Source organism: Colobus angolensis, unplaced genomic scaffold (genome assembly GCF_000951035.1).
Source record: "Colobus angolensis palliatus isolate OR3802 unplaced genomic scaffold, Cang.pa_1.0 Scaffold332, whole genome shotgun sequence".
NCBI lineage: Eukaryota > Metazoa > Chordata > Mammalia > Primates > Cercopithecidae > Colobus > Colobus angolensis.
This window is the reverse complement of record NW_012116622.1, coordinates 210,959-238,602: the sequence shown is the minus strand read 5'-3', so window position 1 is coordinate 238,602 and position 27,644 is coordinate 210,959. Positions and strand designations below refer to the sequence as shown.

General features: G+C 37.3%; 1 protein-coding gene across 1 annotated transcript in view; it reads right to left on the bottom strand.

The window, feature by feature from the left end:
- Positions 1–15,658, bottom strand: part of NAALAD2 (N-acetylated alpha-linked acidic dipeptidase 2) — a 64,407-nt gene extending 48,749 nt beyond the window's left edge. Inside the window, exons 1-4 of the mRNA XM_011952086.1 lie at positions 15,352–15,658; positions 14,969–15,078; positions 12,179–12,312; positions 11,349–11,460 (exon numbers count right to left, since the gene is read on the bottom strand). Coding sequence (XP_011807476.1) covers positions 11,349–11,460; positions 12,179–12,312; positions 14,969–15,021 — 299 coding nt within the window. The 5' untranslated portion in view covers positions 15,022–15,078; positions 15,352–15,658. The remainder of the gene's footprint in view (positions 1–11,348; positions 11,461–12,178; positions 12,313–14,968; positions 15,079–15,351) is intronic.
- Between the last annotated feature and the right edge of the window lie 11,986 nt (positions 15,659–27,644).

Below are 27,644 nucleotides of genomic sequence, written 5' to 3'. Positions count from 1 at the left end.
CTATATCATAAAATGAAAACTGCAGGTATCAGATGTTTAATTTCATACTATATTTATTTTTAAAAAGTACAAATATGTTCAGATGGAAGTTATTTTATACGTATAGGAATAAAAAAGCAAAACAGCTAGAGACATTTAATTTCTAATTTATACAATTCATTATTTTAGTTTCTACAAAGAGCAGATATGATTCTTGTAATTAGAAAAAAAATACTTATTTCTTTAAATTAGGAGGGAAGGATTAGCCATGAACTTTTTTGCCTCCCATATTTTCAAGACCCCCCTGAAATGAAATAGAGAAGTACAGAACAAGAGTAGGAAGGTATAACATCCTTTATTTTATATCAGAATTTCTCCGTATGGTCCCAAGATGGGCATTACAGCTCCAGGCATACATATTCACCCAGTAACTTCAGGAGAAACAAGTACAAACTAGAATAACTATTCCTTCTTTTGTGTTTAACAAAGGAACATTTTTGTAGAAGATCTTAGCTAAGTTTTTCTCCCATTTCATTAGGCAAAATAGGGTCATTTACCCCTTTTCAAACCAATCAAGAGATTCCTGGGCTGGGAGGAAGGTAACCTTTACTGAACACATACCCTCCTGAAGGAGGGAGAACACTCACAGTTGAGGCTCTGTTAATAAGAAAGTGGCTGGAAGAAATAAAATTGTTCCCACATTTAAGCCCTTTAACTCAATCTTCAAGCCCTCCTTTGCCATCTAAACTCTTCTGCTGTGTTCATTAATCCTTTAGATCTGCAATCAATAATTCGCCTATATCTTCAGAACCTTCTCTGAATGTTTCCCTGACCTCCTTGTCTTTCTTTTCTTTTTTTTTTTTTATTTGTTTTTCCAGGTGGAGTTTTGCTTTTGTTGCCCAGGCTGGAGTGCAGTGGTACGATCTCGGCTTACTGCAACCTCCGCCTCCCGGGTTCAAGCGATTCTCCCGCCTCAGCCTCCTGAGTAGCTGGGATATCAGGTGCATGTCACCAAGCCCAGCTAATTTTTTGTATTTTTAGTAGAGGTGGGGTTTCATTATGTTGGACAGGCTGGTCTCAAACTCCTGACCTCAGGTGATCCACTGTCCTCGGCCTCCCAAAGTGCAGGGATTACAGGCATGAGCCACCATGCCCAGGCAACCTCCTTGTCTTAACTGATTTCCTCTGAGGACTCTGCTCACCTGCAGGCTGTTTTATTTCCCATGACCCCACATATCTCATGACTAAAGTTCAGCTAGGAGGCCTTCTTACTCTCCACTGGCTCTTTCAAATATATCTCTTTCTTCTTCTTTCCAAACTAGCAGCTTTTTTGAAGCTTACACCAAAAGTCACCACCCACTACACCTTCTAGGCACTGTCATCTACAAAACTTTAGGTCATGCCTCTTCATTCATTAAAGTTGGGGGCCCCTAATATGCTGTATTTCCCACTATCCCTGTTCTTGTCATCATTCTTGGTGTGTAATTTTTGTATTTGGTTGAATGCAAAAGAAAGAAAAAACAACACCAACAAGATATTTAATCATCATGAAAACCATTCAAAGATTGCTTATCAACTTATGCATAATCCCAGCACTTTGGGAGGCCAAGGCGGGTGGATCACCTGAGGTCAGGAGTTTGAGACCAGCCTGGTCAACATGGTGAACCCTGTCTCTACTAAAAGTACAAAAACTAGCCGGGTGTGGTGGTGGGAGCCTGTAATCCCAGCTACTCAGGAGGCTGAGGCAGGAGAATCGCTTGAACCCGGGAGGTGGAGGTTGCAGGGAGCTGAGATTGTGCCACTGCACTCCAGTCTGGGCAACAGGGCAAGAGTCTGTCTCAAAAAAAAATAAATAAATAAAATAAAAAATAAAAAAAAAACAACCTCCGCCATTCTACTGCATGGCATGTGCTATATATAGACCGAGTCTCTCTTCAAGTGATGTTTTCCTGTATCACCAAAAAAGCACCCCAAAACAGACATTTTGAACTAACCTTGATATCTGATGTGCCTTGATAATAAATAGCTGAAATTTAATAAGAACACTATAGCTGATTTATTCCTCATTACAATAGCTCTCTTAAGTTCATCCATAGACACTAGCATGGAACCTTGTGATCTCATCACCCATCTGTTGTTACAGCACAGATGGGTAGAAAATAGAGATGCTACTCAACTTATGGTGAGGTTATGTCCCTATAAACCCACTGAAAGCCAAAAATGTTACTAAATTGAAAATGCATTTAATACCCTGATAAATCCATCATAAAGTTGAAAAATTCTAAATCAAACAGTCATAAGTCAGGGATTGTCTGTTAACTGTAGTGTATGTACTTCACTGGGTGTATTTGTCTGTAGGGTTTAACTGGAGTATTAGAAGAAAAGAAGAGAAAGAATGGTGCAGAAAGATATTTTAAGAAATAATAAACAAGACCTTCCTAAAATAATGGAAGACATAAATTTACATTGTTAAGAAGCTCAGATGGCCGGGCGCGGTGGCTCAAGCCTGTAATCCCAGCACTTTGGGAGGCCGAGACGGGCGGATCACGAGGTCAGGAGATCGAGACCATCCTGGCTAACACGGTGAAACCCCGTCTCTACTAAAAATACAAAAAACTAGCCGGGCGAGGTGGCGGGCGCCTGTAGTCCCAGCTACTTGGGAGGCTGAGGCAGGAGAATGGCGTAAACCCGGGAGGCGGAGCTTGCAGTGAGCTGAGATCTTGCCACTGCACTCCAGCGTGGGCAACAGAGCGAGACTCCGTCTCAACAAAAAAAAAAAAAAAAGCTCAGAGAGCCCAAACAGGCTAAATTTAAAGAAAACTATACCTAGACACATAGTAAAACTGCTGAAAATCAAAGACAAAAATGATACATGTTATATGATTTAATGACTAAACTTCTCATAGGATGACAGCAGCCAAAAGACAGTGAAACATTAAAGTTCTAAAAACTTCATGTGTGTTAGCAGAGTCAACCCAGAATTCTATATTCAGGAAAAATATGTTTAGAGAATAAAGTTGAAGTAAAGAATTTTATGGATGAAGAAAAACTAAGAATTAGATAAATATCTAAGAAACATGAAATACTAATTTTAACTTTAATTGGTTTACAATACATATAAATGTTCAAAGAAAAAATATAACATTAATATAGCATTTTTTGAGGTTTATATTTCATGTATGTATGATACATATGACAGCTACTTTATAAAGGATGGTGGAGGAGAGAGTAAATGGACATACAGAAATGTGAGTTTCTCCATTTTATATTAAGTGGCAGTAGTAAATTTAAGCATACAGTGAAACATTATATATGTGTAATATAACCTTTAGAGTATCCACTAAAAAGTATAGCCAAAGAGGTATAGCCAAAAGATAAATTCAAATAAAATTTCATATATTTTTCCCACTATCAAAAAGTCAGAAAATGAGTAAAGGTACAGAAAGAAAACAGAAAACAAACCATAAAGTGGCAGACTTAAGTTTAATTATATCGATCAATAACTATATTATATGTTAATGGACAAAACACTCACAAGGCAGAGATTACCAGAGTGGACAGAAAAGCAAATATCTATTATATGTTGCCCACAGAGGGCGTACTTAAATTAAGATTACAAAAATGGATAAAACAGCGAGTGACAACTGTGTTCTCTCTATAGAGGGTACATTTTAATTCTAATGAAAGTGATAGTTAAAAGTAAGTAGATGGAAGAAGACATCCTATATAAACATAAGTATTAGAAGGCTGACGTGGCTCCATCCATATGAAATAAAATAGATTTTAAAACGTTATTACTAAAAAAAAAAAAAAAACATTATTACTAAAGATAATGAAGCACATTTCATAAAAATACAAGGTCATTCTGTTTTGAAGACGTAACAACATCCATGTGTATATGCCTAATGAATGAGCCTCAGAATACATAGAGCAAAAAGTGACCAAATTAATGGGACAAATAGACAATTTCGCATTTGTGGAGAAAACTATAACATACCTCTGGATTAAACTTGACCCCCTCCCAAATTAGTAAAGAAATAAAGGAATTACACTAACGACCAGCTAAAAAAGAAAAATCATATGATCATATGAATTGATACAGAAAATGCACTTGACAAAATTCAACACCCATTCATGAAAAAAACCCTCAGCAGTCTTGGAATAGAGGGGAGCTTTCTTGACAAAGAGCATCAACAAAATACCGACAGCTATGTCATACTTAATGGTGAAACTAAATCTTTCTCCTTAAGATCAGAAAAAAGAAAAGAATATCCATTCTTACTACTTGCATTCAACAGAGTAATGGAAGTTCCAGTCAGCACAAAGAGGCAATTTTTCTTAAAAAAGTAAAAGGCATACAGATTAGAAAGTAAAAAGAAATGAAATGTTCCCTTTTTGAAGATGACATTATTGTCTACATAGAAAATTCCAATGAATCTACAAGAAACAAACCAAAACAAACAAACAAACAAACAAACCAAACTCTTTCCCACCTTCCAGCCAAGTCCAGTGGCTCACACTTGTAATCCCAGAAATTTGGGAGGCCAAGGTGGGAGGATCGCTTCACCCCAGGAGTTTGAAACCAGCCTGGGAAATATGGCAAGACTGTCTCAGAAAACACCCCCAAAATCAAAACAAACAAACAAACAAAACCTTCTTAGAGTTCAGCAAGGTCACAGGATGCAATATCAATACACAAACACAACTGTATTTCTATATGTTAACAACAGAGTATGTGGAAAGTGAAATTAAAACAAATTTGCAAATTTGCATTTGCTCCAAAGAAAATAAAATACTTAGATGTAAATCTAACAAAGCATATAAAGCATCTGCTTAATGCAAATTACAAAATGCTGATAAAAGAAAGATGATCTACAATTGGAAACTTACCATGTTCATGTAATAGAAGACTGGACATAGCAAAAATGTCAATAATTCCCAAATTGCTCTATAGGATTAATGTAATTCCTATCAAAACTCCACCAATAATTTTTTAGACAAATATGTGTTTATTATATATTTTAAATGAAAAGGTAAGGGATATAGTATAGCTACAATAATAGTTTAAAAGAATAAGGTAAGAGGAATCATTCTATGCTTTGTTAAAATCTACTATATCACTTTAATAATCAGGACAGCACGGTACTGGATCAATAGGGCAGAATATAAAACTCAGAAACAGAACAAGACTCTGTCTCTACAGAAGAGAGAATCTAGAAATAGACTCACACAAATAAGCCCCATCAATTTTTAACAAAGATGCAAAAGCAATTAAATGAAAGAAGGATAACATTTTAACAAATGGTGATAGAGCAACTGGACATTCTCAAGCAAAAGAATAAACTCAACCTAAACCTTTCCTTATGCGCAAAATAACTCAAAATAGTTCAGAAACTTTAATGTAAAAGGTAAATTCTAAACCTTTGGGGGAAAAAAGAAGACAAAATTGGTCAAAGGCCAGATCAAACAGTTCTTAGATATGAACCCAAAAGCATGATCCAAAAGAGAAAAATTGATAAATTAAACCTCATCAAAATAAGGTTTTAACTTCTGATCTGCAAATAAGGGTGGACAAACAGACAAAATACAAACTGGAGAAAAAATATTTGTTCATTGCATTTCCAACAAAAGACTTATATCTAGAGTAGAGTTGACCCTTGAAACGACATAGGTTTGAACAGCATGGGTCCAGTTCTATATGACTTTTTTTCCAATAAATATATTGGAATTTTTTTTTTGAGATTTGCAGCAATTTTAAAAAACTCATAAATGAACCACATAGCCTAGAAATATTAAAAAAGTAAGAAGAGGTTTGTCACGAATGCATGAAGTACATGCAAATAATATCTATTTTATCATTTACTATTTTAAAATAACATTCATCTATTATAAAAAGTTAAAATGTATCAAAACATATTCATACACTTACAGACTACATGGTGCCATTTGCAGTCTACAGAAATGTAAACAAACATAAAGATACAATATAAAATCATAACTATGTAAAGTTAACTGTAATACATTGTGTACTACAGTAATACTTTTGTAGCCACAGCTTATTGCTCTTGCAGTGAGCTCCTGCGGTGACTATCTGCTTAAACCATGGTGTGATGCTAATCATCTCCCTAATCATCACTACATGAACAGTTTCTTTCTCCAGTAAATGGCTTATGGCAGTTTAAAAAAAAAGATCTCTCATGGTTCTCACGTAGTTCTCACCGTGTTTAGTACAACACTGTAAACCTTGAATAATACCATGGGATCCATACAAAGCGCCATTAATGATACATTATAAGAAAAAGATGAATTGCTTGGTATACCTTAGATTGAGGTCTGCAGCTGTGATTGCCCTCCGTTTTCAAGATAAATCCAGCATAAGGACTAATGTTAAAAAAAAAAAAAAAAGGAAAAATTTGTGAAGCAGTCGTGGCAGTTGTGCCAACAAGTGTGAAAACCTTGTACTTTTGCAAATTACCTTTTTCTCTTGTATTGAAAATGTAGCTTTTATGTGGGTATAGGATTGCTATAAGAAAGGCATATCTATAGACTCTAATTAATGTGATTTGAGAAAAAGCAAAGTCATTCTATGATAATTTAAAGCAAAAGAAAGGTAAAGGTGGAGAATCCTATGCCTACAAAAGACGGTTTGATAAATTTAGAAAGAATTTTAACTTTTAAAAGAGGAGCAGCTTCTGCTCACCAAGAGGCAGTAGACAAGTTCCCAGATGACATGAAGAAAATTACTGAGGAGAAAGGATATCTGCCTGAACAGGTTTTTTAATGCAAATGAAAGTACCCTATTCTGGGGGTGGAGGGGGATGCTACAAAGGATATTTATGACTAAGGAAGAGATGTAAGCACTGAGATTTAAGGCAGGAAGGGATAGGGGAATTCTACTGTTTTGTGCAAATGCAGTTGGGTTTATGATAAGGACTGCCCTTATCTATAAAGCTGCTAACCCCTAAGCCTTGAAGGGAAAAGATAAACACCAGCTTTCAGTGTTTTGGTTGTACAACAAGAAGGCCTGGACAACAGAAACCCATGTTCTAGATTGATTCCACCCATACTTTGTTCCTGCAGTCATGAAATACCTTGCCGGGAAGGGACTGCCTTTTAAAGTTCTTTTGGTATTGGAAGATACCTCTGGCTACCCAGAAACCCTGAGATCAAGTAGTCTACTTGCCCTCAAACACATCTCTCTAATTTGCCCCCTAGATCAAGGCGTCATAATAAGAATCTTTAAGGCTCATTGCACTCTATTGAAAGGATTGTCAGTCCTATGGAAGAGAACCCCAATAGAACATCATGAAATTCTTTTTTTTTTTTTTTTTTTTTATACTTTAAGTTCTAGGGTACATGTGCATAACGTGCAGGTTTGTTACATATGTATACTTGTGCCATGTTGGTGTGCTGCACCCATCAACTCGTCAGCACCCATCAATTCATCATTTATATCAGGTATAACTCCCCAATGCAATCCCTCCCCCCTCCCCCCTCCCCATGATAAGCCCAGTGTGTGATGTTCCCCTTCCCGAGTCCAAGTGATCTCATTGTTCAGTTCCCACCTATGAGTGAGAACATGCGGTGTTTGGTTTTCTCTTCTTGTGATAGTTTGCTAGGAATGATGGTTTCCAGCTGCATCCATGTCCCTACAAAGGACGCAAACTCATCCTTTTTTATGGCTGCATAGTATTCCATGGTGTATATGTGCCACATTTTCTTAATCCAGTCTGTCACAGATGGACATTTGGGTTGATTCCAAGTCTTTGCTATTGTGAATAGTGCCGCAATAAACATACGTGTGCATGTGTCTTTGTAGTAGAATAATTTATAATCCTTTGGGTATATACCCAGTAGTGGGATGGCTGGGTCATATGGTACATCTAGTTCTAGATCCTTGAGGAATCGCCATACTGTTTTCCATAATGGTTGAACTAGTTTACAATCCCACCAACAGTGTAAAAGTGTTCCTATTTCTCCACATCCTCTCCAACACTTGTTGTTTCCTGATTTTTTAATGATGGCCATTCTAACTGGTGTGAGATGGTATCTCATTGTGGTTTTGATTCTGAAAGAATTAACACCATTGAAGATGCCATCATTGTTATAGAAAATGCTGTGAAAGCCATCAAGCCCAATACAATAAATTCCTGCTAAAGCAAACTGTGTGCAGATGTTGTACATGACTTCACGGGATTGATGACAGAACCAAACAAGGTAATCACGAAAGAGATTGTGAATATGGCAAAAAAAAAAAAAAAAATGTAAAAACAGGTTGAGGGATGAAGGGTTTCATGTTAGTAATCTTGGAAAAATTCAAAGGTAGCAGACACGAGAAAAATTAACAGAAGATGATTTGATGTAGATGAGTACTTCTAAACCAGTACCAGATGATGAGGAAGAAGACAGAAGAAGCAATGCCAGAAAACAAGATGACATTAGACAATCTGGCGGAAGATTTTACATTATTCAAGACTGCTTTTGACTTCTTTTACAAAAAGGTCCTTTATATGATACGGGCACTAAAACTAAAGCAAATTCTGGAAGAAGAACTGGTAGTGTATAAAAATATGTTTAGAGAAAAGAAAAAGTAAAAACCAGACATGATGTCTAAGGATTAAATGGAATGTGACTGCCTTTCCTGCCTCCCCTTCTCTACCTTCTCTGCCTCTGCCATCCTTGAGACAGCAAGACCAAACCCTCCTCTTCCTCCTCCTCCTCAGCCTACTCAATATGAAGACTGTGGGAAGACCTTTATGAAAATCTACATTCACTTAATGAATAGTAAATGATTTTTCTCTTTCTTACGATTTGCTTAATATAATTTTATTTTTTCTAGCTTACTTTATTGTAAGAATACAGCATATAATACATATACAAAATACATGTTAATTGTCTATGTTATTGCTAAGGTCACTAGTAGGCTATTAATAGTTAAGTTTTGGGGGAGTTAAAAGTTATATGTGGATTTTTGACTGCATGGAAGGGTCAGCACCCTATGCCCACATTATTCAAGAGTCCACTCCATATAAAGAACTCTAAAAACTCCATAGGGGGGTTGGGAATGGTGGCTCATGCTTATAATCCTAGCACTTTGAGAGGGTGAGGTGGGTGGGTCACTTGAGCTCAGGAGTTCGAGACCAGCCTGGGCAAAATAATGAGACCCTGTCTCTACCAATCACAACAACAACAAAAATAAACAAACAAATAAAAATTAAAAAATTAGCTGCATGTGGTGATGCATGTCTGTAGTCCCAGCTACTTAGGAGGCTGAGGTGGGAGAACCCCTTGAGCCTAGGACATGGAGGTTGCAGTGAGTTGGGATCGCACCACTGTACTCCAGCCTGGGTGATGGAGTGAGATTCTGTCTCAAAACAACAACAACAACAACAACAACAAACAAAAAACTCCACAGGGGGAAGACAACATATATCTAAATAGAAAATAAGCCAAAGCTGTGAATAGACTTCTAAATTTATTTCTTTATTTTTAAGTTTTATGGCTACCTACTACTTGTACACATGTATAGGGTATATATGATATCTTGATACAAGCATACAATAAGTAATGATCAAATCAGGGTAATTAGGATATCTATCACCTCAAACATTTATCATTTCTTTGAGTTCGGAACATTTCAAGTGCACTCTAGTTATTTTGACATATATGATAAATTATTGTTCACTATAGTTGCCCAATTGTGCTATGTAATACTAGATCTTATTCCTTCTATCTAACTATATTTTTGTACCCATTGAACCAACCTCTCAGTATCGTCCAGCCTCCTCACTGCCCTTCCAGTTTCTGGTAACCATCATTCTATTCTCTATCTCCATGAGATCAATTTTTTTTAGCTCCCACATATGAGTTAGATCATGCAATATGTATCTTTCTGTGCCTGGCTTATTTCACTTAACATAATGACATTTAGTTCCATTCATGTCGCTACAGATGATAGGATTTTTTTCCTTTTTTATGTGGAGTAATAATCCATCCTGTATATACACCATAATATTTGTTGATGGAAGTTGATCATCAAGTTGATTCGGTATCTTGGCTATTGTGAATACTGCTGTGATAAACATCAGAGTGCACATATCTCTTTGGAATACTGATTTCCTTACTTTGGGGTAGAAATGCAAAATGATGCAACCATTTTCACTTATCTTAGGCATTTTCTTAAAAAGTTATACTTATCATCAAACTCAATCATTTCTAGAGAAATAAAACCACATATCCACAGAAAGACTTGTAAACATCTGTTCACAGCATCTTATTCACAATAGTCAAAAACTATAATCAACCCAAATTTCCATCAACTACACATTGCAGTATATCCATACAATGGAATTCTAATCAGCAATAAAAATAATGAACTACTAATACATGCAACAATCTAGATGAATCTCAAAATCATTATTCTGAGTAAAAGAAGCTGGATACAAAAGAGCATGTACTATATGATTCCATTTAAATAAGATTCTAGAAAATGCAAATGAATCTCCAGTGACATAAAATGTATTAGTGATTGCCTAGTGCCAGAGATGGAGGGGGGTGGGGAACAAACTGCAAAGGGCATAATGGAATATTTTTGTAGCATGATGGAGGAGGTGGTTTGTTCAGTATAGCATACATCTGTCACAACTCTCAAATTGTAGGGTTCATAGGGATGCAGTTTCTTTTATGTAAATTATACTTCACTAATGCTGATTTTTAAAAAAACACTGATTTGAAAGAGTCTGAATACAGGAATAAATACTATGGCCATTGTTCTTAAGGAGTTTATGATCACCCCCCCGATTTCCACTGTTTTTCATGGTTAGAAGCTAGAGGATTTGCAATGACTCTTTCTGGTTTCATTTTGTCTTATTTGTAAACAACAAACTTATACCTGCAAGATGGGATAAAGGTTTAACTTTTGGCAGACAGAATCAGACACTTGGATCACTTTTCCACTAAATCACTTAGTCAACCAGCATCTAACTTTCTCTGACAGAATATGGTAGCTAAAAAATTGCTGATTAAAACTCAGTCACTGATGAACAAAGAATAACATTCAGTTAGATCCAAAGTTACATGAAGTTGAAACATCTCTCAATAAGCCAACCAGATACTTTTTGTTATGTAAAGTTAGGGAAGAAAGACCTACTTTTATAACATTCTAACAGATTTCACCCCAAGAGTGGTTTAAAGAGACATTAAAAAAAAAAAAAAACCACACATAAACATAAGTTGATGACCAATTTTGTAATTTCACACAGAGAAGACGGTCCTCATGAATATAACCAGTTATAATATGCTTCTCACTGTGATATTTTAAACATGAGTTTTAAGATCAAATATGTAAAAAAAAAAAAAAAAAAACTCACCGAAGAAATGATTTGATGTTTTCAGCTTTCATTTCAGATACCAGTTCCCACCTTATACTTTGATGATAGCGCACAGAAGTGGTTGATTCTTTGAGAGGCTTAATAAACCAGCCTGAGGGGGAAAAAAATGCACAAACATACACAAACATCCACAAAATCACTTTGACTTTATTAAAACTAGAAGTCATCCCTCTCTCCTTCCCCCCAAAAAGTCTTTATCTGACAAATAGATCATGGTGGGCTTTAAAAAATAATGTTCATATTAAATGCAGAAAACCTATAAATTCTGATATGCAATATAATTTTGAGATGCTTAAAAGGAGTTTTATTTAAGGGAAGCTCTTTCATTTTCTCACATTATGCATGAAGGCATGGCTTTTCTTGTTCTCCCCTGAGTATCTAGTCCCTGACACATAGGGAACATTCCACACATATTTATTTAAATACAGAGCAGCGTTTTTGTTTTGTTTTGTTTTGTTTTGTTTCGTTTTGTTCTGCTTTGCTTTTAGCGCTGCCCGCATTAGTTGACAGTTTTGACTCACTAATGTTGCTTGGAAATAAAATAATTTTTTTCATCCCTGCAGATAGTGACAGCTCTAGGTTGTCTTTAGTGAACTCAGTGAACATTTAATAAATTTGAATTTCAAGCACATTTTGTCTATTAGGAACCTCAAAATACATTCCGTCTGGTTTCTAGTTTTGCTGAAATTTGCAGTTTATCATATCTAGCCCAGTGAGTCAGAGCTAGCGCACAGCCCAGTCCCTTCCAGCTCCAGGATTTCTCCCTTTATCTCTGCAGAGTCACGAGCCCCGGTGTTTCGTTCACTTACCCACCATGAACCCCACCAGGAAAGATGCCAGCGCAGCAGTCAAGCACATCCAAAGGTATAGATGGCCCCTGGACTTCGCCATGGCCTCTTGAGGGCTGAGCTTGGGGCGCCTACTACCTTCGCGAGCCTCGGGGCTGCAGAGAAACAGAGAGCGAGCGGGCAGGAGCCTGTGAGCGCGGGGTGGCCTCCGCTGACCTTCGCAAGGCCGCGCCTCCGCCCTCCCCGCCAGTCCCGAGACAAGGAAAACAAGGCAGCGCCGAGCTCCTCCGGGTCCCTGTGGTCCCCAGGGGCCCTGGAGGGGAGAGTGGAAGCCCTGCAGAGGGAGGAGGCATTCTTCCTGTTGGCGGGCAACTTCCATTCTGTGGATCCCGCGGTAACCCGGACATAGTAGGTGGCGGGAGCTGCTGAAAATGTCCCTAATTATTTCCTAAAGAACTCGACTGCTGTTTGCCACACCCATCCCCCAAAATGCCCAATTTCGGCTCAGAAGTGAATTTAAGTATTGCTTTTCTTGACCTATTGGTTATTCTTCTTCCAGATTCTCTGCTGTAATTTCCCACTCGTCAAACTCGGGAAGAATTTCCGGTCCTGGGTGCTCCACTGTTAAAGCTTTTAATACCACTAATACTTCAATCACTGTCAGCATCAAAATCGATGGGATTGCGTTCTGTTGTTCCCCTTTACTTAAACAAAACTCCATATTTCTGTAATTCTGTTTCCACTCATTTAACTGAGGTTTTTACCTACCTCACTGGAATGTTTTGGGTTCACATTAGTAAAAGTAGTCATTGAAAGGACCTTGCACTGCCAGTAGTTACTGAGAGTAGGTTCTTAATGCTGAGGCTCAGACACGAATATCCCAAAATATGGTGCTTTGAGATGCTAAACTGAAGAAGCTAGCCGGTCTCTCTGGCCATACCCCTCTCTTCCAGCTCTTCCCTCTCAATCCTTTGTCTCTCCCAAAGCACAGAATAAAGCTGCTCTGTAAAGTTCCCTTATCTGCCTAAAGTCCAGAACTATTAAAGGATAAAACAAGTAAGCAAACGAAAAAACAGTTTCTTGCCTGAGTTTTAATTAACTGAACTCACAGGAAGAAGGACTGCAGTCTGTCAACACAACTGGCAGACTTCTGTTACAAACCGTTTTCTGCTCTGTAGGGCGAACAGACTTTGTCCCAGGCCATTGTATATTCTTCAAGCCCATTGAATTCCCCTGAAATTCATTTACTACTCTCCTAAAATTATACAAACATTCCCATCTTCCTTTCCTCTAAAAAGATGAGTATATTATCATCTGTACCTCATTGGGCTATTGGGTAATCATTCTACTATGATTCCCTTATGCTATGTTGTTCAATAAATTTGTAAGTCTTTTATCCTAATAGTCTGCATTTTGTGAGTTGATTTTCCAGCAAAACTTCAGAGGGTGAAAGGGAAGCTTTTCCCCTGCATTAACAATGGCCCCTGTCATTCCCCTGTCCTCACAATATTACATTCATGAAGCATTTCTCTTTAAAGATGGGTTTGCAAAATAGCGGCCATCGTAAATAGCCTGCATCAACCATCTCACCTCAGAGAAAAATTTTAGGAATTTATGATTGGCTTCACGTATCTAACTAAAAGTAGTTTTTTCAGCCAAAGCAAAACTGCTGAGTTGATTTCAAAGACGGTAGGATATCTAGGATAAACTTCACAGCATTATCTGCAGCCCCGATAGCTTTAGGTAATGCACCTTTGCTCCTAACAAGTGACTGGAAGAGTCAAATTTATTTTCTGGGACATAATTTTTTTTTGTCATTTTAATTAATGGCTACAAATTGAACATAATTGTTGATAGGTATGCCTAATGACTTATTTCTTGAAACTTTTGTAGCACACCTGATATTTAACTTTGAAGCTAACCTCCTTAATGAACTATTGATTTTTAAATGTTGGCATGCAATTTAAGTCCCAACTAACTTCAGCTTTTTCAGCTATTAGCCTGTTAGATGTTCTTTGACTGATTCCTCCAATGTTTTCTATTTTAGAGAGAAATATCTTTCAAAAAACATTTTCATAACAAAGTAAGTTTGTTGCCACCTTATATGCATACACACAACAGCATATATAGCGAATTAGAATAGAATTATTCAAAAGGGTCAATATCCAGTGAAGTAACTAAACCCCTCAAATATGGCTTAAGAAACATTTTTCAAGAGCACTCAGAATTATTTTTATGTGTTGCACTATGAAATAATACTGGGATTTTAATAACTCTCCAGTATTTAACAGGTGACACACAAAGGTCTCAAACAATAGCAAATGTTATTTTTGTACATATAAACATTTTAGGGTTTGATTGTGTAATTTGTCAATTTAGACTCTTGGGTTTTTCTATTTGCTACCCATGGGACCATTCTCTGTTGACTACATAGCCCTCAAGAGGCAGATCAAAATTATCTCCAGGAAAAGATTTATTGAAGAAAGAGAAGGTAGAAACTAATGAATAAAGTTGCTAAGCTATTTATTAAATTTATTTTTTCCTGCTCATTTTGTGTTTGTATTGCTAATTGAAGTTTGAGTAATAGAAGAAGTCAATGCATTATTTAACAGTTTGCCAGTTTGAATAATCTTCCTAAATTAAATTAGATTATTCATTTAACCAACATTTATTGAGAGGCTATAACATGCCACACATTATGCAAAATTCCAAGAACATGATCCTTGTTTTTATGAAGCCTATAGTTCAATAAGAAGGCAAATATTGAATAAAAAATTAAATGTAAAGAGTTCCAAGAATGAGCAATGTTACCTCAGATATGACTTTTGTCTCTGTAGGCGGCATCTGCAATCTTGACCAGCCATTATAAAAAGCCGAGCTAGCTGGCTTAACAAGTCTTTGGCCTTCTGTCAATATAGACACTGCAAGCATTCAAAATTCTATGTTAATTACATTTGTTACAGAAGGTTGCTATCAAAAAGTAATTCCTAATTATTACCATCTTGGCAGATACTTGTACTTTGCAAAGCACACTTAACAAAGCAACACTTGACGTGGGGCAATCCTTTTCAATTTCTCCATCAAAGCTAATCGTATATAAAAATTTTAGTGTTGAAAACCAGTCTCTCAATGAAGCTATTTGGCACATTTGACCTGCTCATGATTCACTGAGCCTCTAACATGACAAAACTCACCACTTCCTCCATTCAAGTTAAATTGCTCTTATCTAAGCATTTTTTCCTCCTCTTCTCTGTCATAGCAGAGGCAATTTTGTAACTCCAAAGCTTAAGTTCCTTCAAATGGGTTATGGCAAGATTTGAAAACAAAGTGTCATATATGTACTAATAAAGCAGTATATATAAATTTCACTTGCAGAATTAAGCTTTAATTATTAAGCTTTAATAAAAAATAATAATGTTTAACTTGATGATAAACTGGTGAGATATTTGTCAAACCCACAGTCTCACCAGGTGCTGTGCCACAAAATTTCATGTTTTGTTTGAAAACGTTGCCTTATTCTGCATATGAGAGGCTCACTGTGTAGATACAAACATTATGCCTTCAGTGATGTCACAAGGTGGCATTACTAGGGAAATGCTAATAGGCCCACATGATGTTGTGGTCATCCAGAAAGCAATGCTCACTTTCAAAAATGTGAATGGTTGATGTTATGATAGCGGTGATTCAGCACAAGAATTACACTCCAGTTGGATATTTGTTTATTTTCTCTTTTATAGGATGGGGTCTCACTATGTTGCTTTGGCTGGTCTCGAACTCCTGGGCTCAAGCAATCCTCCCAACGTGGTCTCTCAAAGTGCTGAGATGACAGACATGAGCCACTGTGGTTAAGTATTTTTAAGATTCTGGATTCCAAAATTGTCAAAAATTAGTTTCAAACGTAAAATAAGATGTTAGAAAATTGGTACATTAAACAATATACCAGAACCTATATAATAGAGGAGAGGTGAAACAAAGGAAGAAGTCTAGATAGTGAGAAGAGGTGAAAGACTAATAAAAGTGCAAAGAAATTTTAAAAGAAAAGCAGAAACCATGATTGGATGATTTCCTTCTGATGTCATAATTACTCTACTCAACAATAAATGTAGAAATTAGAAAAGACCTACCAGGTTAAAGTGTAAAATAGACCATCCATACCTTCTCATCAATGTAGGATATGCCTCCTATCATGCTAACATTCTAGTTGGAAGCTTGACACTGGTAAGTTGTATAACTTGGCCTTTGAATCAGATTTTCTGACTCAACATTGCTCATCCCTTATCATTAACATGCGCCTTCAAGCTATTTTCCATAATAGCTTTAGCTAATAGTGCCATGATTAGGGTACCTCCAGTGCCATTCCTTCACCAACTCTCATCCTATAGCCTCATTTACAGCTGCGGTCCCTGTATCCCTTTAGTATCACTTTATTGTGAATAAATCGCTTTATATTTAGAATCCTCTCTCTAACATATCTTTTTCTACCCCCTCTTGTCTGACACCTATTTTCACTTGATACCACTTTTTTTTCTGAAAACCAGTTAAATGGACATTTCCTTTTCTTGCCTCTCCATTGACTCGTGGGGTCAGAGAGAAAGGACAGACCTTTGCTTTGCCACCATTATTCCCTGTGCATTTTCTTCTGAAGTCACTTCCATCTGATTATATAATTTGCTTCCTTTTTTTCATCATTGTCCCCACCAAGATATCCTCCTACTTTCTCCAGTGGTTTTAATGGCTACATTGTAGAATTTGAGTGTGCCCCATTCTTTGGCACTTCACTCCTCATTTTCTTTCACACCTTACATAGAATTCTTTAGTATGTTCTATTGGCTCTGCAATCAAAACATATTTTGAATCTAGCTGCTTACCATCTTCGCCAGCATTATTCTAATCTTAGCCACAATAACCTCTCATGTAAAGCCTCTTAATTGGGTTCTCTTTCTCCACCTTTGCAGACCATCTTTGACTCAATAGACTGTCCTTCCTAAGGCAATAATCAGATCATGTTATAACTTAAAATTTTCCCAAGTCCTGTCCTTAAACTCAAAAACAAAATTTATTAGAGCAAGGATCTCTAGGGAAAAAGAAAAATATAAATTAAAAAATACTCCAATTTCCCCCAAATTTAGACTCATTAGAGTGGCTACCAAAGACCCACATGATCTAGCTTTTGAATCTCACCTCCCCTCAAAAGGAAAACTGCACCAAGGAAATACATGCAAGCCAAATACATGGAGACCAGGCAACCACAAAATCAGCAAAGATCACCAGCATCATAAAGAAACAGAGAAATCCAAAGGGAGGGCTTGTGGCACTAAGCCCTTCTAGTGATAAATGTAATATATTCATATGACTGTAGATAAAGGAGGCTTTGTTATATGGCAAATGGCTAAGAAAGCCCCAGTCTTCTATAGTATTTTTCAAGGATCCCTAACAAAGTAAATTAGCAAGAAGTGGGTGTTTAACAATTTTACAATTGGAGGTAATTATTGGAGAAACTAAAATTATTTCATATGTTTATTGTGGTGAGTTGAAATTCATTTGTTGTTTTAAAAGAGAATTATTTTTATCAACTGGTTACTTTTCTTGACCAGCTAACCTGACCAAGGACGTCTGATTCATAACAAGAGGAATATAATCCCTATTCTGCAAGCCATATCCATAACCTCATAGTTCCCTAAACCGTATTGGCAGTATTGGGATGCTCGAGCATTCATTTCCTGCTAAGTCTCAGACCACTCTGAGAAAGGCTGCCAAACATTTGCCAGCCCTGTTTACTACTATCCCACCTTCCATGCAAAATTCTTTTTCTTAGGCTCAGACAAGCAAGGCTATTAGTGAATGAGTGAAAGGAGTTTTTCAGATCATCTAGTGATGAAGTTATGGCACACTGGTTTTTACATGTTAGTATGATTTGACCATGTCCCCACCCAAATCTCAACTTGAATTGTATCTCCCAGAATTCCCACATGTTATAGGAGGGACCCAGGGGGAGGTAACTGAATCCTGGGGGCCAGTCTTTCCCGTGCTATTCTGATGATAGTGAGTAAGTCTCACGAGATCTGATGGGTTTATCAGGGGTTTCCGCTTTTGCTTTCTCCTCATTTTCTCTTGCCGCTGCCATGCTGCTGCTTTCCACCTCCTGCCATGATTCTGAGGCCTCCCCAGTCACATGGAACTGTGAGTCCAATTACACCTCTTTTTCTTTCCGGTTTCAGGTATGTCTTTATCAGCAGCATGCAAACGGACTAATACAGTAAGTTGGTACCAGTAGAGTGGGGCACTGCTGAAAAGATACCCAAAAACGTGGAATTAACTTTGGAACTGGGTAACAGGCAGAGACTGGAACAGTCTGGAGGGCTCAGAAGAAGACAGGAAAATGTGGGAAAGTTTGGAACTTCCTAGAGACTTGTTGAATGACTTTGTTCAAAATGCCGATAGCAATATGGACAATAAAATCCAGGCTGAGGTGGTGTCAGATGGAGATGAGGAACTGATTGGGAACTGGAGCAAAGGTGACTCTTGTCATGTTTTATCAGAGACTGATGGCATTTTGCCCCTGCCCTAGAGATTTATGGAACTTTGAACTTGAGAGACATGATTTAGGGTATCTGGTGGAAGGAATTTCTAAGCAGCAAAGCATTCAAGAGGTGACTTAGGTGTTGTTAAAAGGCATTCAGTTTTATAAGGCAAGCAGAGCATAAAAGTTTGGAAAATTTGCAGCCTGACAATGTGATAGAAAAGAAAAACCCATTTTCAGGGGACAAATTCAAGTCAGCTGCAGAAATTTGCATAAGTAGCTAGAAGCCTAATGTTAATTCCCAAGACCACGGGGAAAATGACTCCAGGCCATGTCAGAGAACTTCCCAGCAGCCCCTCCCATCACAGGCCCTGAGGCTCAGGAGGAAAACGCGATTTCTGTGGGCTGGGCCCAGGGTCCCCGTGCTGTGTGCAGACTAGGGACTTGGTTGCCTGTGTCCCAGCCACTCCAACTGTGGCTGAAAGAGGCCAACATGAGCACAGACTGTGGCTACGGAGGCTTCCACCCTCCAGCCTTGACAGCTTCCATGTGATGTTGAGCCTGCAGTTGCACAGAAGTCAAGAATTGAGATTTGGAGAGACTAGGGGTGAAGTGATACGGTCTGGCTGTGTCCCCATCCAAATCTCAACTTGAATTCTATCTCCTAGAATTCCCACATGGTGCGGAAGGGACCCGGGGGAGGTAGCTGAATCATGGGGGCTGGTCTTTCTTGTGCTATTCTTGTGATAGTGAATAAGTCTCAGATCTGATGGGTTTATCAGGGCTTTCTGCTTTTGCTTCTTCCTCATTTTCTCTTGCTGCCACCATGTAAGAAGTGCCTTTTGCCTCTCTCCATGATTCTGAGGCCTCCCCAGCCATGTAGAAGTATAAGTCCAATTAAACCTCTCTTTCTTCCCAGTCTTGGGTATGTCTTTATTGGCAGCATGAAAATGGACTAATACAAAGGTAAAAAATATTAAAGAAGACACAGAGAGTAAGAGAATCATGGTGGGGCCCAAGAAAATGGAAAATAGCTGGTTCAGTGAGTGGTCTCTGGCCTTCACAAAGACCAAAACTAGACCCGGCTACCTATTCTAATTCCCAAAACACACACAAGTCATCTGTCTACAACAAAACTAAGTCTCTAACGAACACAAACTTTTGTTTTACTTCTCCTTAAAATCTCTTTTCATAAAAAAGGCCCAGAATCTGGAAAACATTATGCTAGGTGAAATAAACCAGACACAGAAAGGAAAATACTGCATGAGCTTACTTTTATGTGGAATCTAAAACAAGTCAAACACATAGAAATGGAGGAATGGTGGTTTTCAGGAGCAGGAAGGAGGAGGAAATGGAAAGTACTAGGTCAAGGGGTAGAAAATTGCAGTTTTATAGGATAAATTAATCTAGAGATCTAATGTACAGCATGAGGACTGTAGTTAATAATATTGTATTGCATATAAAAATTTGTTGAGGGTAGACTTCAGGTGCTCTCACCATACACACACACACACACACACACACACATGCACTCACACAAGTAATTATGGCAGGTCATAGGTAGTTTAATTTGTTGGACTGTTGTGGCCATTTCATTATGTATATATATGTCAAAACACCATGTTGCACACCTTAAATATATAGGATAAACATTTTATTGGACTATTTCATAGAATTCTTTTTTACTGCCATATTGAGAAATGGGATAAAATCCCCTCAAGCTAAATATATAAAGCAGAGTTTTAAATGTATAATAATCAGAGGATAATTATAGTCAAATGAAAACACTGTTAAAAATTTTTCTTCAAAAAGATTTAAAAGGCATTTAACTTTAGTCAACAGTGAAGAATACAGAGACTCTAGGACTATTATTTTTGTCCTACCTGTTGTCATCTTTGGCATGGTGAGCAGGTATACTACAAAACTGGTGTTACAACATCAAAACATTGCACTTTATATATTGTTTAGAGAAGAGTCTGTCTTTACAGTTTATTGAGGAGATCCCACCCCCCACTCAGCAAAATACAGTGAGAGAAAGACTCTAACGTATTAGACAGTCAGCTTTCCTGCATTTTATACTTTTATCCCATTTGATTAGTTTTGGTGAAACCAAATTTAAGACTCATCTATGAGTAAAGAATTTAGAGGAAGGTGATTCTTGTTTACCTTCCACTTGAAAAAAATCTTTGGATACTTGATCTGTAAGCTTTGGGAAGTGACATTTCACCTAAGTGAAAGGGTGTTTTGCCTATCATTAAAACGACTCCATTGTAAACTGTATTGTGTGTAATCTATATCATTTCTGGCCCACGCTTTGGTTTCTGTTAGCTTCTATTTTGCAAGTAATATATATTACTCTAACTTGAACAGAAAAGAAATAGTAGCTCATAGAATCTCTGGCAAGATTAGCGAATTTTTTTGTTTGTTTGTTTGTTTGTTTGTTTGTTTTTTAAAGTGGGCCAGTCAACCATAACTATGGCAAAAATGATGACAGAGGAACAATCTGGTGAGGCTAGTGTGACTGTGGCAGCGGGACACTGGATGGCACTCCTTGTTTTAGAGACGATCCCTGTGATCACCATCACCATAGAAACAGTGAGGATCATGTGCCTGTCCTCTAGCACCAGGGGCAGGGAAAACAGATGTCTAGACTTTATAGATTCTCTGAGACCATGAAGAATCACACAGCAGAACATTCCACAAATATAGAAAGGGTGTTCAAATGCTGTACAGTCAAAAATACACCAGCAAACAATTATATAGTCTCTTTTTTTTTGCCCACCCAATATCTGTACTCATTGATCTTCCAATAAACTTCCAAAAAACACATTCCTAGTGGTAGTTTTGTAATTTTCACATTTAGCAAACAGGGCTACACTCATCATTTCTCTAGACTGACAAGAAAAAAAATGCATTAGAGTATTATTTAGAGAACTGGTTCGCAAAGTGAGGTCCCCACACAACAGCATCAATATTACCTGGCAACTTGTTAGAAGTGAAGTCTCAGGACGACTCTAGAGCTGTTGAATCAAACTTTTCTTCAGAAATGAAGATAACTATTACTTTTATAGTTGCTTTTACACAATGGGACAAATCGACCCAAAGTCTTGTGGTTATTGCATCCAGCCGCAAATCTAGCTTTCTAGTTGATGCTCATTCTTCTTCTTCTGTCATGATTCCATCTCAGTTGTCTCATCCTATGGACAAAACTGAAAAGCTAACTACTACTTTCACATCCTGTTTACACCTATATGCAATAGGAGGCTGGGTTCAGTGACTCGTGCCTGTAATTCCAGCTACTTAAGAGGCTGAGGCAGGAGGATTGCATGAGTCCAGGAGTTGGAGACTGCAGTGAGCCATGATCATGTGACTGCACTCCAGCCTGGGCAACAAAGTGAGACCCTATCTCTTAAAACTAAAAATTTAGCCAAGATGGTGGCTCATACCTGTAGTCCCAGCTACTTTGGGGGCTGAGGCTTGAGCCAAGGAGTTTGAGTCCAGCCTAGGCAACACAGTGAGATGCCATCTCCATTAAAAAAAATAATAAAATTAAAAAATGTATATATATAATAGGGAGGGAGAAAAGAAATTTAAGATAAACTGTAAGAATATATACATGTTACAGTAAGAAATGAGACAGATGAGATTATAGTTTTTGTTTCAGCATTTCATTGTAAGGTCACTTATAACTTCCTTCTACCACTTTTCTCCCATATTCCCTTTGCTTTCAGCAAGTATCTCAGCTATTCAGAATTATTTACCTTCATTTCAAAGGGACCTGAGCCCTTGTTGTAGCCTCTTGTTTAGTAACCTCAGTGAACCTTTTGCATTGAATGTAGGTTTGAGGAGGTGATTTAGATTATTATCTCAGTTTAATGGTAACTCTTCTTTATCTCCTCATGACAAGAATCTCAGTTCTTTCTTACTATGAGAATTTTCCACCCCAGCCAACAGTAAACTCATTTTCTGCCTACAGTTTTGTTTTCTGTTCAGTGGCATGAGAGGCTTAAGATAGCCAGATTGGAGCTTTAAACACCATATCTATGTAACTTTTATTTTCCCTGATAGAAACATTTGGTCTGTAGGGGCTGGAACCTCTAAATCATTGGGGTCCAGAATTGTGGGGACTACAAGTGGATCATCAAATGTAATCATGAGAAGTACTACCTTTTCTCCATGCTTGGTTTCCTGAGATATATATTCTGGTTGTGGGAGAAATGGCACCACATGTGTATTAGTTGCTGCTCAGTTCATAAGGTGTCCTTCAGGACAGCACTTCAAACTCATGAAATGTTGTCTAGAAAACACTACTGTAGGCTGTGCGCAGTGGCTCATGCCTGTAATCTCAGCACTATGGGAGACCGAGGTGGGTGGATCATGAGGTCAGGAGTTAAAGACCAGCCTGGCAAAGACGGCAAAACCCCATCTCTATTAAAAATACAAAAATTAGCTGGGTGTGGTGGTGGGCACCTGTAATCCCAGCTACACAGGAGGCTGAGGCAGGAGAATCGCTTAAACCCAGGAGGTGGAGGTTGCAGTGAGCTGAGATTGTGCCATTGCACTCCAGCCTGGACGACAGAGCGAGACTCTGTTTTTGTTTTTGTTTTAATTAGAAAATGCTACTGTGTATGAGTCATCAAAAAACATTCCACTGTTCTATAAGGTTAGATTTTTGTGAATCAAGAAGTACATACAAAGACCAATGATGATCAATTAACTAAGACTACTTCCAGATACTTGAGCTAGCACCTTGAACATACAATGTCTGGTAAACACATTACATTGGTAAATTCACCCTAATCCAAAAGTTTCATTTTTGTCATGTATCACCAGAATCTATAATCCATGCATTTGCAAGATAGTTGCCAATATAAATGGCTAAAATCTGTAATTCTTTCAGTGTGTAAGCATTGTTTATATGGATATGCTATGGAAAAAGCCTTTTTGGGTTTGCTTCCATTTTAACCTGGTTACTATTTGGAGAGACAATAAGTTATGAAGACTATGGATGTTTTCTTTAGAAGTACGAAAATTCCTTTGAGTGAGAGTCTAGGAGACTCATTTTCCTCAGGGAAAGGAGGGGCCACACAGGCTGGAAAGCTGGACTCTAAATCCTGTAAGTACCTCTGTATGTTCACATTCCAGTGTTTGGTATCTCGCTCTTTTAAAATCAGGGCTCAGACTTTCAGTTAAGAGACTCCAAAACCTGGATTCAATCGATCTTGCAGTTTGTCAAGTGACAGAAACAAATTTGGCATTTGTTTATAACAACCTCAGCCTTTCACTTGCAAGAAATAAGAATTTGTGTGAGGGAAAAGGAGGATGTCAGTCGCAAAGTTTTAGAATGTTAATTAATGATAATTCAGAAACGTTAGTCTATTTATATCCTTCTTTGGGATACCCTTTGCTGTTAGAGGCATCTACCCTCAATTTTCATTCTTTGAATTTCTCTAGTCTTTTGTGCTGTCTGTCTTAAGTCAGCAAATATCTTACCCATATGATTTAAGAAATGGATGTATATTATTGTACTGAATGTAGACAAGATAGATGTACATTATTGCAATATACATGTAGATAAGAAATGGATGTATATTATTGTAAAATGCTTATACTACACATGAAGTGGTATAATATTACTCATAGGTAAACTGATAATTTAAAGATATATATCCTAAAGCAGTCACTAAAATAAAAAAGCATACAGCTAACAAGCAAAAAAGTAGATAAAATTTAATCATAAAATACTCAATCCAAAAGAAGAACAAGAAGAAAATAATACTTATAACAAATAGAAAACAAATAGCTGTGCTTGACATGGTCAGGACAAAAAAACAAAACAAAACAAACAAACAAAAAAACACATAAAAAAACAAACAAAAAGAAAGAAAAAAGAAAACAAATAGCAAGATGATAGAATTAAACTTTACCATACCAATAATCACATTAAAGGTACATGATGTAAACATTCCAATTAAAAGCCAGGTTAAGAAGAACAAGATACAAAAGACACAGTTATATATGCCATATAAGAAATGAACTTTAACTGTAAAGACAAATTGGTTAAAAGGAAAAGAATAGAAAAAAAGATGTAACTTGATAACACAAGTGAAAAAAGCAAGAGTAGTTATTAATACATTAGAGGAAGTATATTTAAGAGCAAAGAATATTAGCAGTGATAAAATTAGGTCATTTTGGAATCATAAAGTGATCAACTCATTGAGTGGACATAACAATCCTAAACATTTATGCACCTACTAACAAACTTTCAATATACATAAAGCAGACACTGATAGAACTGCAAGAAGAACTGAACACGTTCCTAATTATAGTGGATTTTTAAACTTCTCTGTCAACAGTTGATAGAAAAAGTAGATATAAAATCAATAGAAACATATAAGATGGTGCAATACTGTCAACCAACAACAGCAGATCGTGCAATTTTTTTCAACATTACAGAAAGCATTTAACAGGATAGTTCATATTCTGGGGCATAAAACTAACCGAGTTTGAAATGGTTCAAATTACACAAAATACATTTTCTGAGCACAATGGAATTAAATTAGAAATCAGTAACAGAAAGATTTCTGAAAAATTCCCAATTATTTGGAAACCAAATAACATAGTTTAAATAGCCTATGGCTCACAGAGGATATCTAAAGAGAAATTAGGAAGTGTTTTAAAGTGAAAACACAACATACAAAAATGTATGGAATGCAAGTAAAGCAGTACTTGAGAGGGAAATTTTTAGCACTAAAAGCCAAATATTAGAAAAGAAAAAAAGGATCTAAAGTCAAGAACTTCACATTTTATCATAAGAACTAGAAAAAGAATAGAAATTCAAGCTAAAGTATGCAGAATCACAGAAGTAATAATCTTAGCATAATTCAGTGATACAGAAAACAAAAACAATTGAGATCAATAAACCCAAAACCTACTGGTCTTTGAGAAGATCAATAAACTTGATGAACCATTAGTAAAACTGATAAGGAAATAAAGAGAAGACACAAATTATCAATATCAGGAATGAAAAAGGTGATATGGTTGTACATTTTACAGATACTAAAATAATAGTAAGAAAATACTTTGAAGAACTTTATGCCAATATACCAGATGATTTAAGTAAAATAGAAAAAACTCTAGACAATAATTATAGGCAAAGACCTCTAGAAACATATTCGTAATTAATTAGATTTGCTACAACTTTGTTTTTTCTGTTTTCTTTTTTTTTTTTTTTTGAGATGGAGTCTCACTTTGTCACCCAGCCTAGAGTGCAATGGTTTAGGACCTCAGCTCACTGCAACCTCCTCCTCCCAGGTTCAAGCAATTCTCTTGCCTCAGCCTCCCTAGTAGCTGGGATTACAGGTGCCTACCATGACACTGGGTTAATTTTTGTATTTTTAGTAGAGACAGGGTTTTATCATGTTGGCCAGGCTGGTCTTGAGCTCCAGACCTTAAGTGATCCGCCCACCTCGGTCTCCTAAAGTGCTGGAACTACTGGTATGAGTCACCGTGCCTGGCCTGCTACAAGGAGAATGCATACCCAGAGAAACCTATGGGTGTCTCAGTAATAGGATGTTAAAAGGAACCTATTATGGGACTTACCCTTTGGTTGGGAGATGAGTGAATGTCTAAGAAAGAAAGGGTTTACTCTAATTGGATGCTGTCATGAAACAGGCAGATGGTCCAGCCATTTCATTCCTAGGTATTACCCAAGAGAAACAAAAGCATATGTCCATATAAAGGCTTATATATGAGTGTTCACAGAAACTTTTTAAAAATTATACCCTCAGGCCAGGCTCGGTGGCTCATGCCAGCTAGCACTTTGAGAGGCTGAGGAGGGTGGATCACCTGAGACCAGGAGTTTGAGATCAGCCTGGCCAACATGATGAAACCCTGTCTCCATTAAAAATACAAAAATTAGCCCGGCGGGGTGGTGCACACCTGTAATCCCAGCTACTCGGGAGGCTGAGGCAGGACAATCTCTTGAACCTAGAAGGCAGAGGTTGCAGTGAGCCGACATCATGCCATTGCACTCCAGCCTGGGCGACAGAGTGAGACTTCATCTCAAAACAAACAAACAAACAAACAAACAAACAAGCAATTATACCCTTAAACTGGAAACAACAAAGATTTCCATTAACAAGTACTATAAAAGGTTAAACAAACTGATATAGTCACTCAATCAAACACTATTTAGCAATAAAAATGTATGCACATAACAAGGACAAATCTCATAACAAATATTGAGTGAAAGAAGCCAGGCAAAAACAACAAATGTATACTCTATGATCCATTTATATAAAATTCTAGACAGTGCAAACTTATCTATAGTGACAGAAAGCAGATCAGTGGTTGCTTGCAGAGGAGCAGCAGGGAAGGTCAGGAGGGTGAGATTACAAAGTGGCATAAGGAGGCTGAGCGCAGTAGCTCATGCCTGTAATCCTCAGCATTGTGGGAGGCTGAGGCAGGAGGATTACTTGCACCCAGGAACAGCCTGGGCAACATGACAAGACCCCGTCTTAAACAAAACAAAAAGCGGCACAAGGAAGTTTTTAGGTGATTGATGTTTATTGTCTTGATTGTGGTGGTGGTCTTACACATGTATATTTATATATGTCAAAACATCTCAAATTGTGCAGTTTTAAATATGTGGAGTTTATTGTATGTCACTTATACCTCAACAAAGCTGTTTAGAAAAATGGAAAGGAGGTAATTGACTTTTTAAAGCTTCACACAGAGTCACTTGGACCAGAAGTAAATAGACTCATCCAACACCCTCCTTCTTCCTCTATGGGCACTGACTGTAATATCTCTATTAGCATACAGATATTTTAGAAATGTATATAAATATTTTTGATTGACAAACCATAATTATATACATTTATAGGGTACAATGTGATGTGTATATATATATAAAATGTGGTATGATTAAATCAAGCTAATGAACATATCCATCACCTCACTTAA